This window comes from Somniosus microcephalus, chromosome 14 (assembly GCF_052327205.1).
Source record: "Somniosus microcephalus isolate GS21.2 chromosome 14, FLI_Smic_1.0, whole genome shotgun sequence".
NCBI lineage: Eukaryota > Metazoa > Chordata > Chondrichthyes > Squaliformes > Somniosidae > Somniosus > Somniosus microcephalus.
The window spans coordinates 7,632,422-7,646,890 of record NC_141000.1 but is presented as its reverse complement, the minus strand read 5'-3'; the positions used below and the strand labels follow the sequence as shown (position 1 = coordinate 7,646,890).

The 14,469-nt window shown below is 42.9% G+C and overlaps 1 protein-coding gene across 3 annotated transcripts in view; it reads right to left on the bottom strand.

Moving 5' to 3' along the window:
- Window positions 1-14,469, bottom strand: part of tiam1a (TIAM Rac1 associated GEF 1a) — a 358,747-nt gene that overhangs the window by 114,953 nt on the left and 229,325 nt on the right. For 2 of the 3 annotated variants that reach the window (XM_086006197.1, XM_086006198.1), the window contains one exon: window positions 11,525-11,604. In XM_086006197.1, the coding sequence (XP_085862323.1) occupies window positions 11,525-11,604 (80 nt within the window). The remainder of the gene's footprint in view (window positions 1-11,524; window positions 11,605-14,469) is intronic. The other variant, XM_086006200.1, reaches the window with a different exon arrangement.

Here is a 14,469-nt window from a genome sequence, read left to right as displayed (position 1 = left end):
GCGACTGTTCCGTGTCTCATTCCCCTTCCTGCTTCTCTGGAAAGCCGGATATCGGCTGACTCCTACTAAGCTGGCCCGCAAATCTGGTCGGGTGGCGGGGGGGGGGGGGGAGAAAAGAATATCAGACGGGCCGCGGTTCAGGTCCGGGGGGGGGGTGGGGGGGGGGGGGGGGGAGTTCGGGGGGGGGGTCTGGGGGTGTTGGGGGGGTCCGGGCGGGTGGGGGGTCAGGGGGGAGAAAAGAATATCGGATGGGCCGCGGTTCGGGTCGGGTCGGGTCGGGTGGCGGGGGGAGAAAAGAATATCGGACGGGCCGCGGTTCGGTTCGGGTCGGGGGGAGAAAAGAATATCGGATGGGCCGCTGCAGCTATCGGACGGGCCGCTGTATTGTTGGGTTCACTCTCCTGGTACCTCCTTCACACTGCCCGGCTCGGCCTGCAATCTCCTACCCAGGAGGGAACTCTGTGACCCTCTGCCCTGCTCAGCGTAAGTCATGCGCCACTCTGGTCATGTCGTGCGCACGACTTACGCTGAACGAAAAAACTTTCAGTTTTTAGAGATTTTCGGTTTTCGGCAGTTCGGATAAAGGATAGTCTACCTGTATTCACTTTCAGTGTCACGACAATGTGGAAAAACAATTTTAAAAATGTGAATATTAGGATACATAGCCAGAACAATGGAAAGTAAGACTACAGAGATTCTGCTGAGATTTTATAATGCACTAGTCAGACTACTGGTGGAGCACTGTTTACAATGTTGTGCTTTAAAAGGGACAGGCCTTGATTGTGACAATACAGGGAATTGCAACAAGAATAGTACTAATTGTAACGGGGATCAAATATAAGAAGAGATTAGAAAAGCTTAAGGGAGGATGAGCAACCTGGCCACAGCACTGTGGTACAGGGGGCCATTCAAGTGGAGGGAGTAAAAAGAAATGTTGTAGTGGTAGGGGATAGTATCATTAGGGGGATAGATAGGGTTCTCTGCAGTCAAGAGCGGGAGTCCCGAAGGCTGTGTTGCCTGCCTGGTGCCAGGGTTAAGGACATCTCTTCTGGGCTGGAAAGAAACTTGGAGTGGGAGGGGGAGGATCCAGTTGTCGTGGTCCATGTTGGTACAAACGACGTAGATAGGACAAGGAAGACGGTTCTGTTAAAGGAGTATGAGCAGCTAGGGGTCAAATTAAAAAACAGAACCTCAAGGGTAATAATCTCTGGGTTATTACCTGAGCCACGAGCGAATTTGGCTAGGATAAATAAAATTAAAGAGTTAAATGCGTGGCTCAAAGACTGGTGTGGGAAAAATGGGTTTTGCTTCTTGGGACACTGGCACCAGTACTGGGACAGGAGGGAGCTGTTCTGTTGGGACAGACTCCACTTGGCCAGTGCTGGGACTAGAGTCCTGGCGAATCATATAACTGGGGCTGTAGAGAGGGCTTTAAACTAATTAGTGGGGGGGAGGTTTCTAGAGAGCAAATAATAGAAATGACAACAGAGAAGGTCCTAGACTTAGGTAGCAGTGGGGGAATTAAAAAACAGAATGTGTCAGGAAGGGACAGAAGGTATGGAGTAAAAAGTAAAGTACTAAAAAGGGAAAAAAACAGGAACTAAGTGTTACAAAACATATTTGAAAGTTCTTTATCTGAATGCACGTAGCATTAGTAACAAAATGAATGAGTTAACGGCACAAATAATGACATATGGATATGATCTTGTGGCCATTACAGAAACATGGCTGCAGGGTGACCATGACTGGGAATTAAACATACCAGGTTATTTAACATTCAGGAAGGACAGGCAGGAAGGGAGAGGAGGTGGGGTGGCTATGTTAATAAAGGAAGGAATCACTATAATACAGAGAAATGATATTGGGTCAAAGGAGCAGGATAGTGAAACAGTTTGGGTGGAGATAAGGAATAATAAGGGGAAAAAAACACTAGTGGGTGTAGTCTATAGGCCTCCGAACAGTTGCAACTCTGTTGGACGGAGTATTAATCAGGAAATAGTTGAGGCTTGTAATAAGGGAACAGCTATAATTATGGGGGATTTTAATTATCATATTAATTGGACAAAGCAAATTGGGCAGAGCAGCCTTGAGGAAGAGTTCATTGAGTGTATTAGGGATGGGTTTCTTGAGCAGTATGTAACTGAACCGACCAGGGGGCAAGCAACCTTAGATTTGGTCCTGTGTAATGAGACAGGATTAATTAAAAATGTCCTAGTAAAGGATCCCCTTGGAATGAGTGACCATAACATGGTTGAGTTCCATATTCAATTAGAGGGTGAGAAGGTTGGATCTCAAACAAGCGTGCTGAGCTTAAATAAAGGAGACTATGAAGGTATGAGAGCGGAATTAATTAGAGTGGACTGGGAAAATAGATTAAAGGGTAAGACGGTACATGACCAGTGGTGTACATTTAAGGAGTTATTTTACAACTTCCAAAAAATATATATTCCACTGAGGAAAAAAGGGTGTAAAAGAAAAGATAGCCATCCGTGGCTAAGTAAAGTAATTAAGGATAGTATCCGACTAAAAACAAGGGCATATAAGGTAGCCAAATCTAGTGGGAGGATGGAAGATTGGGAAGTCTTTAAAAGACAGCAAAAAATAACTAAAAGATTGATTAAGAAAGGGAAGATAGATTATGAAAGTAAATTAGCAAAAAATATAAAAACAGACAGTAAAAGTTTCTATAGTTATATAAAAAGAAAAAGGGTGGCTAAAGTAAATGTTGGTCCCTTAGAGGATGAGACCAGGAAATTAATGGTGGGAAACATGGAGATGGCAAAAACACTGAACAATTATTTTGTATCAGTCTTTACAGTAGAGGACACTAAGAATATCCCAACACTGGACAAACAGGGGGCTCTAGGCGGGGAGGAACTAAATACGATTAAAATCACTAAGGAAGTGGTACTTGGTAAAATAATGGGACTCAAGGCGGATAAATCCCCTGGACCTGATGGCTTGCATCCTAGGGTCTTGAGGGAAGTAGCGGTAGGGATTGTGGATGCATTGGTAATAATTTTCCAAAACTCACTGGACTCAGCAAAGGTCCCGGCAGATTGGAAAACTGCTAATGTAACACCCTTATTTAAAAAGGGTAGTAGGCAGAAGGCTGGAAACTATAGACCTGTTAGCCTAACATCTGTGGTTGGTAAAATGTTAGAGTCCATTATTAAGGAGACAGTAACGGAACATTTGGATAAACATAATTTAATAGGACAAACTCAGCATGGTTTCATGAAGGGGAAGTCATGTTTGACAAATTTGCTTGAGTTTTTTGAGGAAGTAACATACAGGGTGGATAAAGGGGAACCAGTGGACGTAGTGTATTTAGACTTCCAAAAGGCATTTGACAAGGTGCCACACAAAAGATTATTGCTCAAGATAAAAAATCACGGGATTGGGGGTAATATTCTGGCGTGGGTGGAGGATTGGCTCTCTAACAGAAAGCAGAGAGTTGGGATAAATGGTTCGTTCTCAGATTGGCAACCAGTAACTAGTGGTGTTCCGCAGGGGTCAGTGCTGGGTCCCCAACTCTTTACAATCTATATTAACGATTTGGAGGAGGGGACCGAGTGTAACATATCAAAGTTTGCAGATGATACAAAGATGGGACGGAAAGTAGTGAGTGAGGAGGACATAAAAAACCTGCAAAGGGACATAGACAGGCTAAGTAAGTGGGCAGAGATTTGGCAGATGGAATACAATACTGGAAAGTGTGAGGTTATGCACTTTGGCATGAAAAATCATAGAGCAAGTTATTATCTTAATAGCAAGAAACTGGAAAGTACTGTAGTACAAAGGGATCTGGGGGTCCTGGTGCACGAAACTCAAAAAGTTAGTATGCAGGTGCAGCAAGTGATTAAGAAGGCCAATGGAATGTTGGCTTTTATTGCTAGGGGGATGGAATATAAAAACAGGGAGGTATTGCTGCAGTTGTACAAGGTATTGGTGAGACCGCACCTGGAATACTGCATACAGTTTTGGTGTCCATACTTAAGAAAAGACATACTTGCTCTCGAGTCAGTACAAAGAAGGTTCACTCGGTTAATCCCAGGGATGAGGGGGTGGTCATATGAGGAGAGGTTGAGTAGATTGGGACTCTACTCATTGGAGTTCAGAAGAATGAGAGGCGATCTTATTGAAACATATAAGATTGTGAAGGGGCTTGATCGGGTGGATGCGGTGAGGATGTTCCCAATGATGGGTGAAACTAGAACTAGGGGGCATAATCTTAAAATAAGGGGCTGCTCATTCAAAACTGAGATGAGGAGAAACTTCTTCACTCAGAGGGTGGTAGGTTTGTGGAATTTGCTGCCCCAGAAAGCTGTGGAAGCTACATCATTAAATAAATTTAAAACAGAAATAGATAGTTTCCTAGAAGTAAAGGGAATTAAGGGTTACGGGGAGCGGGCAGGAAATTGGACATGAGTCTAGGTTCGGAATGGTCATGGCCCTGTGGGTAGTGGAGTGGGCCCAGGGGCCGTGTAGCCTTGTTCTGCTCCTACTGTGTTCTAATTCTGTGTTAGATTTAAGGAGATGGTTTTATTCCTGTTCCTGGCTGGGGTGGAGATCGCCTTCACAGAAGGTAAGTACTGTAGAAAATATAGGGACAGAGTGATCTCCTGGAAGAATTTCGATCGCCTAGATGGGTCGGAGAGGAATTTCCCAGATTTTTTTCTCCCAAATTGGCCATTGGGTCTTTATCTGGTTTTTCGCCTCTCCCGGGAGATCACATGGGTTCGGGTGGATGCAGAGTGATAGAAGATTTGAGGTTAGGATCAGATCAGCCATGATCTTATTGAATGGTGGAGCAGGCTCGAGGGGCCGATTGGCCTACTCCTGCTCCTATTTCTTATGTTCTTATGTTCTCCACAGGCCTCACATACTTCATGTTAAATCAAGCAGTAGAGGACGCAAGTTCAAATTAGTGAAAGACACATTTTAAAACAGATCTCAGAAAAAAGTTCTTTATTCAAAGGATGATATACTGGCATGGGTGGAAGATTGGCTCTCTAACAGAAAACAGAGAGTGGGGATAAATGGTTCATTCTCGGGTTGGCAATCAGTAACTAGTGGTGTTCCACAGGGGTCAGTGCTGGGACCCCAACTCTTTACAATCTATATTAACGATTTGGAGGAAGGAACCGAGTGTAACATATCCAAGTTTGCCGACGATACAAAGATGGGAGGGAAAACAGTGAGTGAGGAGGACATAAAAAACCTGCAAAGGGACATAGACAGGCTAGGTGAGTGGGCAAGGATTTGGCAGATGGAGTATAATGTTGGAAAGTGTGAGGTTTGGCAGAAAAAAATCAAAGAGCAAGTTATTATCTAAATGGAGAAAAACTGCAAAGTGCTACAGTACAAAGGGATCTGGGGGTCTTGGTGCATGAAACACAGAATGTTAGTATGCAGGTACAGCAGGTGATCAGGAAGTCCAATGGAATCTTGGCTTTTATTGCAAGGGGGATGGAGTATAAAAGCAGGGAAGTCTTGCTGCAGTTATACAGGCTACTGGTGAGGCCACACCTGGAATACTGCGTACAGTTTTGGTTTCCATATTTAAGAAAAGATATACTTGCTCTCGAGGCAGTTCAGAGAAGGTTCACTCGGTTGATTCCGGAGATGAGGGGGTTGACTTATGAGGAAAGGTTGAGTAGGTTGGGCCTCTACTCATTGGAATTCAGAAGAATGAGAGGCGATCTTATCGAAACATATAAGATTGTGAGGGGGCTTGATCGGGTGGATGCGGTGAGGATGTTTCCACTGATGGGTGAGACTAGAACTAGGGGGCATAATCTTAGAATAAGGGGCTGCCCTTTCAAAACTGAGATGAGGAGAAACTTCTTCACTCAGAGGGTAGTAAATCTATGGAATTTGCTACCTCAGAGAGCTGTGGAAGCTGCGACATTAAATAAATTGAAAACGGAGATAGACAGTTTCCTAGCTGATAAGGGACTAAGGGGTTACGGGGAGAGGGCAGGGAAGTGGACGCGAGTCTAAGTTTGGATCAGCCATGATCCTATGGAATGGCAGAGCAGGCCCGAGGGACCGTATGGCCTACTCCTGCTCCGACTTCTTATGTTCTTATGTTAAACATTTGGAATAATCTACCAAGTATGGCAATGTATATCTTCATTTTTTTTTTTTACAGCACAGGAGGAGGCCATTTAACTCAATTCTATCTCCAAAGGCTCTCTGAAAGAGCTATCCACTTAGTCCCATTCCTCAGCCCTTTCAAATTTTTGTTTGTCAAATATTTATCCACTTGCCTTTTAAAACACAACTTGCTGTTTACAAATCCAAACTGGCTGTCCTTAATTAGCCCATGACTTTATAAATGAGAAAATAATTTTATCCTGCTTTACAGCCACTAGAAGCTTACCCACCACTCATGTTAGGCTGACTGAACAGAGACAGTACATTGGCAACCCTCCAGTCACCTCACCTGGCATCTATATCCAAGGATGTTTGATTGTGATCAGAGCCTCTACTATTTTCTCTGACTTCCTTCCGTATTCCAGGATGCATACCATCAGGGTGCCTTTTCCAATTTTGAGTTCCACCACAGGAAAGGGAGATGGAGAAGCAGAGGGATTAGGGAGAGAATTCCAGAGCGTTGGGCCTAGGTGACTGAAGAGATGGCCACCAATGGTAGGGAAAAGGGAAGGAGGGTGCGCAAGAGTCAGAGGAACAGAAAGTTTGGGAGTGGAGGGGTGGTGGTGGGGGGAGTTGTAGGGTTAGAGAGATTGGATGGGGCAAGGCTATGGAGTGATTTAAACATGAGCATGAGAATTTTAAATTTGAGGAATTGGAAGACCGGGAGCCAATGAAGGGCACATGGGATTGGGAGCAAGGTATTGACTTGGATAAAGAACTGGTTGGCGGACAGAAAGCAAAGAGTTGGAATAAACGGGTCGTTTTCCGAGTGGCAGGCAGTGACTAGTGGGGTACCGCAAGGATCGGTCCTAGGACCCCAGCTGTTCACAATATATATTAATGATCTGGACGAGGGAATTGGATGTAATATCTCCAAATTTGCAGACGACACAAAGCTGGGTGGGAGGGTATGCTGTGAGGAGGATGTCGTGAAACTCCAGTACAATTTGGACAGGTTGGGTGATTGGGCAGAAACATGGCAAATGCACTATAATGTGGATAAATGTGAGGTTATCCACTTTGGTGGCAAAAACAGGAAGGCAGATTATTATTTGAATGGCAATAGATTGGGAGAAGGGGAAGTGCAAAGAGACCTGGGTGTTCTTGTGCACCAATCGCTGAAGGTAAGCATGCAGGTGCAGCAGGCGGTTAAGAAGGCAAATGGTATGTTGGCCTTCGTAGCGAGAGGGTTTGAGTACAGGAACAAGGATGTCTTGCTACAGTTGTACAGGGCCTTGGTGAGACCGCACCTTGAGTATTGTGTGCAGTTTTGGTCGCCTTACCTGAGGAAGGACGTTCTTGCCATGGAGAGAGTGCAGCGAAGATTCACCAGGCTGATACCTGGGATGGCAGGAATGACGTATGAGGAGAGATTGTGTCGATTGGGCTTATACTCACTGGAGTTTAGAAGATTGAGAGGGGATCTCATCGAAACCTATAAAATTCTGTCAGGCCTGGACAGACTAGATGCAGGAAGGATGTTTCTGATGGCCGGGGAGTCCAGAACCAGGGGTCATAGTCTAAGGATAAGGGGTAAGCCATTTAGGACTGAAATGAGGAGGAATTTCTTCACCCAGAGAGTGGTGAACCTGTGGAATTCTCTGCCACAGAGGGCGGTGGAGGCCAGTTCATTAAATATATTCAAGAAAGAGTTGGATATATTTCTTAAGGCTAAAGGGATCAAGGGATATGGGGAGAAGGCAGGGACAGGGTACTGAATTTGGATGATCAGCCATGATCTCATTAAATGGCGGAGCAGGCTCGAGGGGCCGAATGGCCTACTCCTGCTCCTATCTTCTATGTTTCTATAAGGTCAGCAAGGACAGGGGTGATAAGTGAGCAGGACTTGGTGCAGAATAGGATATGGGCAGCTAAGTTTTTTTTGTAATGAGTTGAAGTCTGCAGAGGGTGAAGATGGGATAGGAGAGCATTGGAATAGTCAAGTCTGGGGGTGACAAAGGCATGGATGAGGGTTTCAGTGGCAGGTGGGCTGAGGCAGAGGACAACACGGGCGAGGTTACAGAGGTGGAAGTAGGTGGTCTTTGTAATGGAGAAAGCGTGGGGTCGGAAGCTCAACACAGGGTCAAATACAATGCCAAGACTGTGAACAGTCTGGTTCAGCCTGAGACAATGGATGGGAAAGGGAATGGAATCAGTAGCAACGGTATGGAGTCTGTGGTGGGAGGAAACAATGTCTTCAACTTTCTCAATGTTTAACTGGAGGAAATTGCAGCTCATCCAAGACTGATAGTCAGTCTGACAACACAAAAGGCAGTGGTGAGGTCAAGAGAGATTGTAGAGAGTTAGATTAGCACACATGTAGAAGCTAACCTGTGTCTGTGGCTGATGGTAACCAAGGACAGCATGTAATGAGAAAGAAGAGGGGACCAAGGCTAGATCCTTGGGGGACTCCGGAGGTAAAAGTCCGGGTGCAGAAAGAGGAGCCATTGGTGGAGATACTCTAGCTGAGTGGAACCAAGCGAGGGCAGTCCCAGACAATGGAGGAAAGGCTTTGGAGGAGAATGGCGTGGTTGGCCAGGTCAAAGGCTGCAGAGAGAGCGAGGAGGATGAAAAGGGATAATGCACCACAGTCACAGAGGGTGTAATAATTCTGCTCTGTGTTTAAATCGCTTCAAGACCTTGCCCTCCCCAGCTCCACGAGCTCTGCAGCCCCCCCTCCCCAAATTCCCTGTTCCTCTGTCATTAGCCTTTTTGTAATACCTCTTTCTTTCTACGTCACCGATTCTAAAATGAACCATGACTTCTGGTTATTCCCCTTCCTTGTCCAATATCTTTTGCACTCTGTTATATTCCTATTCCTGGCATCTGGGAGACAGCATACCATTCGACACTCTCAGCTGCAATGACAAAAGCACTTGTCCACTCTTCCGATTATGGAATCCTCTATTTTTGCCATGTTCCTGCACTTAGCTCCTCTTTCACTCTCTTTGACAACCACAAATTCCATAGTGCCACAGCATTGCTTGTGGTTACCCTCCTCAGAGATCCTGCTGCAGCAGTCACAGATACTTGGTACTTGTTTGTCAATTCAACACTCAGGGAATTCTTGCACTACTTCTCTTCCTTCACCTGATGGATAGTCACCCACTTCCCTTCCTCACTATGTGTTCTATCTGTGGGATGACCATTTCCTACCCAAGCTCAGAAACGTTGAGCCCAAGGACAATCAGAGACACTTCCTCCAAGTAGTCATCTGGAAACACAAAGCATCCAGGACCTCCCACATCACACAGATACCACAGTTGTCCTTGATATTAAGCTAAACTGTTTTCTGTTAAACATTTAATACAAACATTAACAACTTAGCAATTTAACCCCTTTAACTTTAATTTTAGGCCAAATGCACCTAAAGGCTAATCTGCAGAGGTTAAACTCCACACTGTATTGAGCCTTCTCGCTCCGCTGGTCTTTCATTGCTCATTGGGGCATTGGAATACAAGAGGAATGAGCTTTAATATGTCAAGTAACCTTTGCTCATTATGTTCTTAAATAATCAACATGCTTTTGATTCACTGTAACTACTTCTGCAACAGTAAATTAACTAAAATAATTCTCCTTCAAAGATGCAAGTCCAGTAAGTAATTGTGCTCAATGTAAAGAAAGAACATGCATTTATATAGCACCTTTCATATCCTTGGAATGTCCCAAAGCGTTTCACAGCCAATTTAATTACTTTTGCAATGTCATCACTGTTGTAGGCAAATGTGGCAGCCAATTTGCACACAGAAAGGTCCCAGAAACGGCAATGAAAAAGACAACCAGATAATCTGTTTTAGTGCTGTTGTTCAGAGATAAGTGTTGTCCGGGACACCAGGGAGAACGCCCTGACTCATAATAGTACAGAGGGATCTTTTACATCCACCTGAGCAGGACTCGGTTTAACATCTGTCCAAAAGACGGTAACTCCAACAGTGCAGCACTCCCTCAATACTATACTGAAGTGTAGCCTGGATTACATGCTCAAGCCTCGGGAGTAGAAAACCTGAATCGACAACCTTCTGATTCAGAGGAGGGATTGTTATCACCGAGCCAGATGCATAAATCTCTTAATTTCAGGTAAATTCACACAAAATGTGAGGCCACTATTAGAGATGAGGATATTACATTAGTATAACAACAACCAATTCAACCATCTTCCAGGTCAGGTACAACAAATGAACCCAAGGTAAAGTTCCCTATGATCTAAATCATGCAAGTGGACAAGCAATCTATTCATATGTGTTGTCTGAATTGAACTGCTTTCCAGTTCATTTATGTGGTACGGTATTAGGTTGATTGAGAGATGTCAGTTTGGGAGAATTTACTCAAGTCTCATATGGGTACCATCTAATCCAAGTCCTCTAGAGTTCGGAGTTGACTGAGACATTACTTTTCAGGCAATACGAGTTCTCCTCCCCAGCCCCCAGATTTTCAAACTAAATATGAACTGCTACACTGTGGAATCATTAATAACTGCATCAATAGGCATAGAAACAGAGAATTGTACAGTGTATAATTTGGGGATTTTTCCTCAGAGCTGTATGTGATTATTTGAGCTATTCAACACTTCATGTGCCATTTTTGTATCAGATAAAAAGTGTAACTGTCACCTATGTGATAAAAGCTATGTCTTTGCATATTTTTTCCAAGGTTATTTACATGGAGAAAAATATGACGACAAGTTAACCACCCAAGTAATGGATCTGAAAACATTCAAGTCAATACTTAAATATATTGTGAAATTAACAACACAATTTACCCCTCAGGTAAAAAAAACTGAATTTTTAGTAACATGAAAATGCATTTACAATATGCAACTTGATATTTTTATCTAATTGAAATAGAAAAAATGGAATTTGATTATCTACAAAAGAACATTTTGTACTTAAATGCACCATAAACTACATATTCGAAGAATGCATTTGAAGGATCTGTAAATGAATAGTAAAGAAATTTATAGAAGTAAACGTCACTCACAATACTTAACCCTGTTTATACAAGTACTGTATTCAGAACAAGTCTAGCACTACTGCTTAATCGAGGTAGCACAGAGATAGTGCTACTGTGTTTATACGACTGGAACACAGAATCAGAAAAATTAGTTTCCAGGAAAACACACATCTGTCTACTTCCCACGATACTTTATTTCCAGGACTATAGCCAATGAATAGAAAATATAGCGTCAACTGCAGAATATGGGAGTGAAGGTTTACCTAGAAGCTATGACAATGCTAATAAGATCAAATAGATTAACATACTAATAAAATTATGGTTCTTAATTCAAATTTCTCAGAATTTACTGAATGGGCTGTTGGACAGTCGTGTGTGCACACTCACAACTGTAATAATACAACAGACTTACCTTACATACTTCACCAGTCTCAAGTGATACAGTGAGTCTCTCTTTATCATGGCTAGGTTCAGTATGGTTGTTTAGCATTTCTGTCCAGAAGAAAAAAGTAAATATATAATGAGAGCAACAAATCACAGCAACTTATTAATGATTAAAGTCCGAAGTAAATAAAGGCTTGCATAATTTTAAAGTTGCATGTAAATACCTGATTTTTCGTCAATCTTTGGGTGTCAATAGAGAACTTCAGCAGTTTTTAATGGACAGAAAACAGTTTCAGGTAATAATAAATACTGCATGTTGTAATTATTCCCATGCTACTGATACATTGTGCAGTGTTCACAGATCATCTCACACCATAGATGCAAAGCTTTTGTCAACTGATAATAGGACAGGTTTAGGGTAACAGGATTACTGGTACAAAATCTATTAAAGCTGTAAACTTTATAGCTTCTATTTTGTTCACTTTTAACAATTGTGGGAGTCTAAAAGGACATCAACAACAGCTGGTTGAGATCACTTTTCCAAGCTCCTTGTAATTACTGAAAAAGAGTGATAACAGCTGGTAGAGATGACAGCATCAAGCCCCCTTTAATTATTTTTTTTAAAAAGTGATAACTATTACAGTCCCCACAAGAAACATGGGTGGATTGCAATTTATGTTAACAGTGCTATTTGTGAGAACTGATGCACCTACAATAATATCCCATTTATTTTTCTCTCTGTTTTAGTCCATTTTTCTGCGCTGCACTGCCTCACTAACAACTTCATGTATTTTTTCACCACAGTAAAACTAGATTATTGTGTAAAAGACAAAGAGGGGGGCAAGTTCCAGTTGGTACTGAAATGTGAAATGACGACAAATGAGAATTCAGCAGTGCAACCACTGCAGCAGTTAGGGAAGATTTAGAAAAATATAGGGTAGATTTTCTTCTCTGTGCACCGATAGTGTGCTACGTCCAAGAAGACACAGCTGCACACATGTTTTAGCTTGAGACCCCTCCAGGCACAGGCCTGCCACCTTGCTAGGCTTTACACCTAAAAGCAGGCAGCAAATTTGACTGCAGATGCAGGACTGAGCACTGTGCTCTAGGCCTCCAAGGTTGGAACTTTCTAGCTGCTGCTGGAGATCAGTAACCAGAAAGCCCCCGACTGGCTCGAATCTTTCAGAGTGGGGGCTTCAAATTAAATCTCCCGTCTTTCTATCTGATCTCTGGCCTGTCCTCAGGATCCCTGCAGACCCTCTGGTCAGTGCGGCTCCGAAGCAGGCCAAAGCCCCAGGTTTGTGTGTCAGCCGTGGCTCTGTGGGCATCACTCTTGCCTCTGAGTCAGAAAGTTGTGGGTTCAAGTCCCACTCCAGGGACTTGAGCACAAACATCCAGGCTGACACTCCAACGCAGTGCTGAGGGAGTGCTGCATCTTCTGAGGTGTCATCTTTCGGATGAGACGTTAAACCGAGGCCCCATCTGCCCTCTCAGGTAGTCGTAAAAGATCCTATGGCACTGTTTCGAAGAAGAGCAGGGGAGTTATCCCCAGCGTCCTAGCCAATATTTATCCCTCAATCAACGTCACTAAAGCAGTTTATCTGGTCATCATTGATGTAAGAAAAAGGAGTCTCACACATCAAGTAACTTTAAAGTAAGCTTTAAGCACCTTATAATCACACTATATACAAGAGAAGTCTTCACCATGCCTCTGGTAGAAGCCCCTTTACAATACTGAGCAGTTCAGTATTTATACCAGTCCAACAGGAAGTGATGTATGACAGGAAGTGATGTATGTACAAAGTTCACAGTTCACAGGAAGTGATGACACATAACTTCCCGGAAGCTATTATTATTATCACAATCATCACATTGCTGTTTGTGGGAGCTTGCTGTACACCATTGGCTGCCGTGTTTCCTACATGATAACAGTTCCTACACTTCAAAAAGTACTTCTGTAAAGCGCTTTGGGGCATCTGGTGGTTGTGAAAGGTGCTATATAAATGTAAGTCTTTCTTCTTTCTTTCTAGAAGTGAAGTGAGTTTAAATGTTGCCCATATAAACTACATCCACCGCATTTTCTTTATCCATCCTCTCGGTTATATCCTCAAAGATTTCTATTAGGTTGGTCAAGAAGACTTGCCTGACTGGCCCTGATTAGCTCGTGTTTCTCCAAGCATTTAGCAATTTCAATCCAGATTATGAATTGTAGTAGTTTACCAGCAACTGAAGTAATACAAACTGGTCTATAATTTCACAGTTTATCCTGGTCTTTTATGAAATGGGGAGTCACATTTGCCACTCTTCAGCCATCTGGCACAATTTACCTTTCTGTAGAGTTTTGGAAAATTATAGTCAGAGCCTTCAGTATTTCTTCCTTGGATTCCTTCAGGAACCTTTGATGACCTATAAGAGGCCTTTTCATTGCTCTTTATGTTTTGCTAATTTCCTCTCAGAATCTCTTTTAACCTTTCTCATCTCACTTTTTGTAGCTTTTCTATATTCATTTTTATTCTGGCATTCATTTTTATTATCTGCCTGTAAGTGCTGAATATTTTTTTTTAGTTTCAAATTTGATCTAATTTCCCTATACATTCGTGGAACACCAGCCTTTAATACACTTCCCTTTTTCCTTTACTGGAATATACTTGATTTCAAAGCTTTTCATTTCATTTTTAAATATTTCCTATTTCTATAGTTCAATTTACCAATTTTTCATTCCATTTAGTCTGAGCAGTTTCCCTTTTAATCTCACTATTTGTTGTTTGGAATGGTTCTTGACATTTTAAGTTCAAGATTGATCAATTAGACATTGTTGTGCGAGTTGGGGGGAGGGGGATCAGTTAAGATAAAAATATGAATGCTCCTAGTTGCTGACTAATAAGCGTGCACTTGGGAATCACTGTTCCCTAGGTGTGCGCCAGAGGAAAGAATGGCAAAGACCCACAATGTTCCCAATTGTGTCCCACCAGG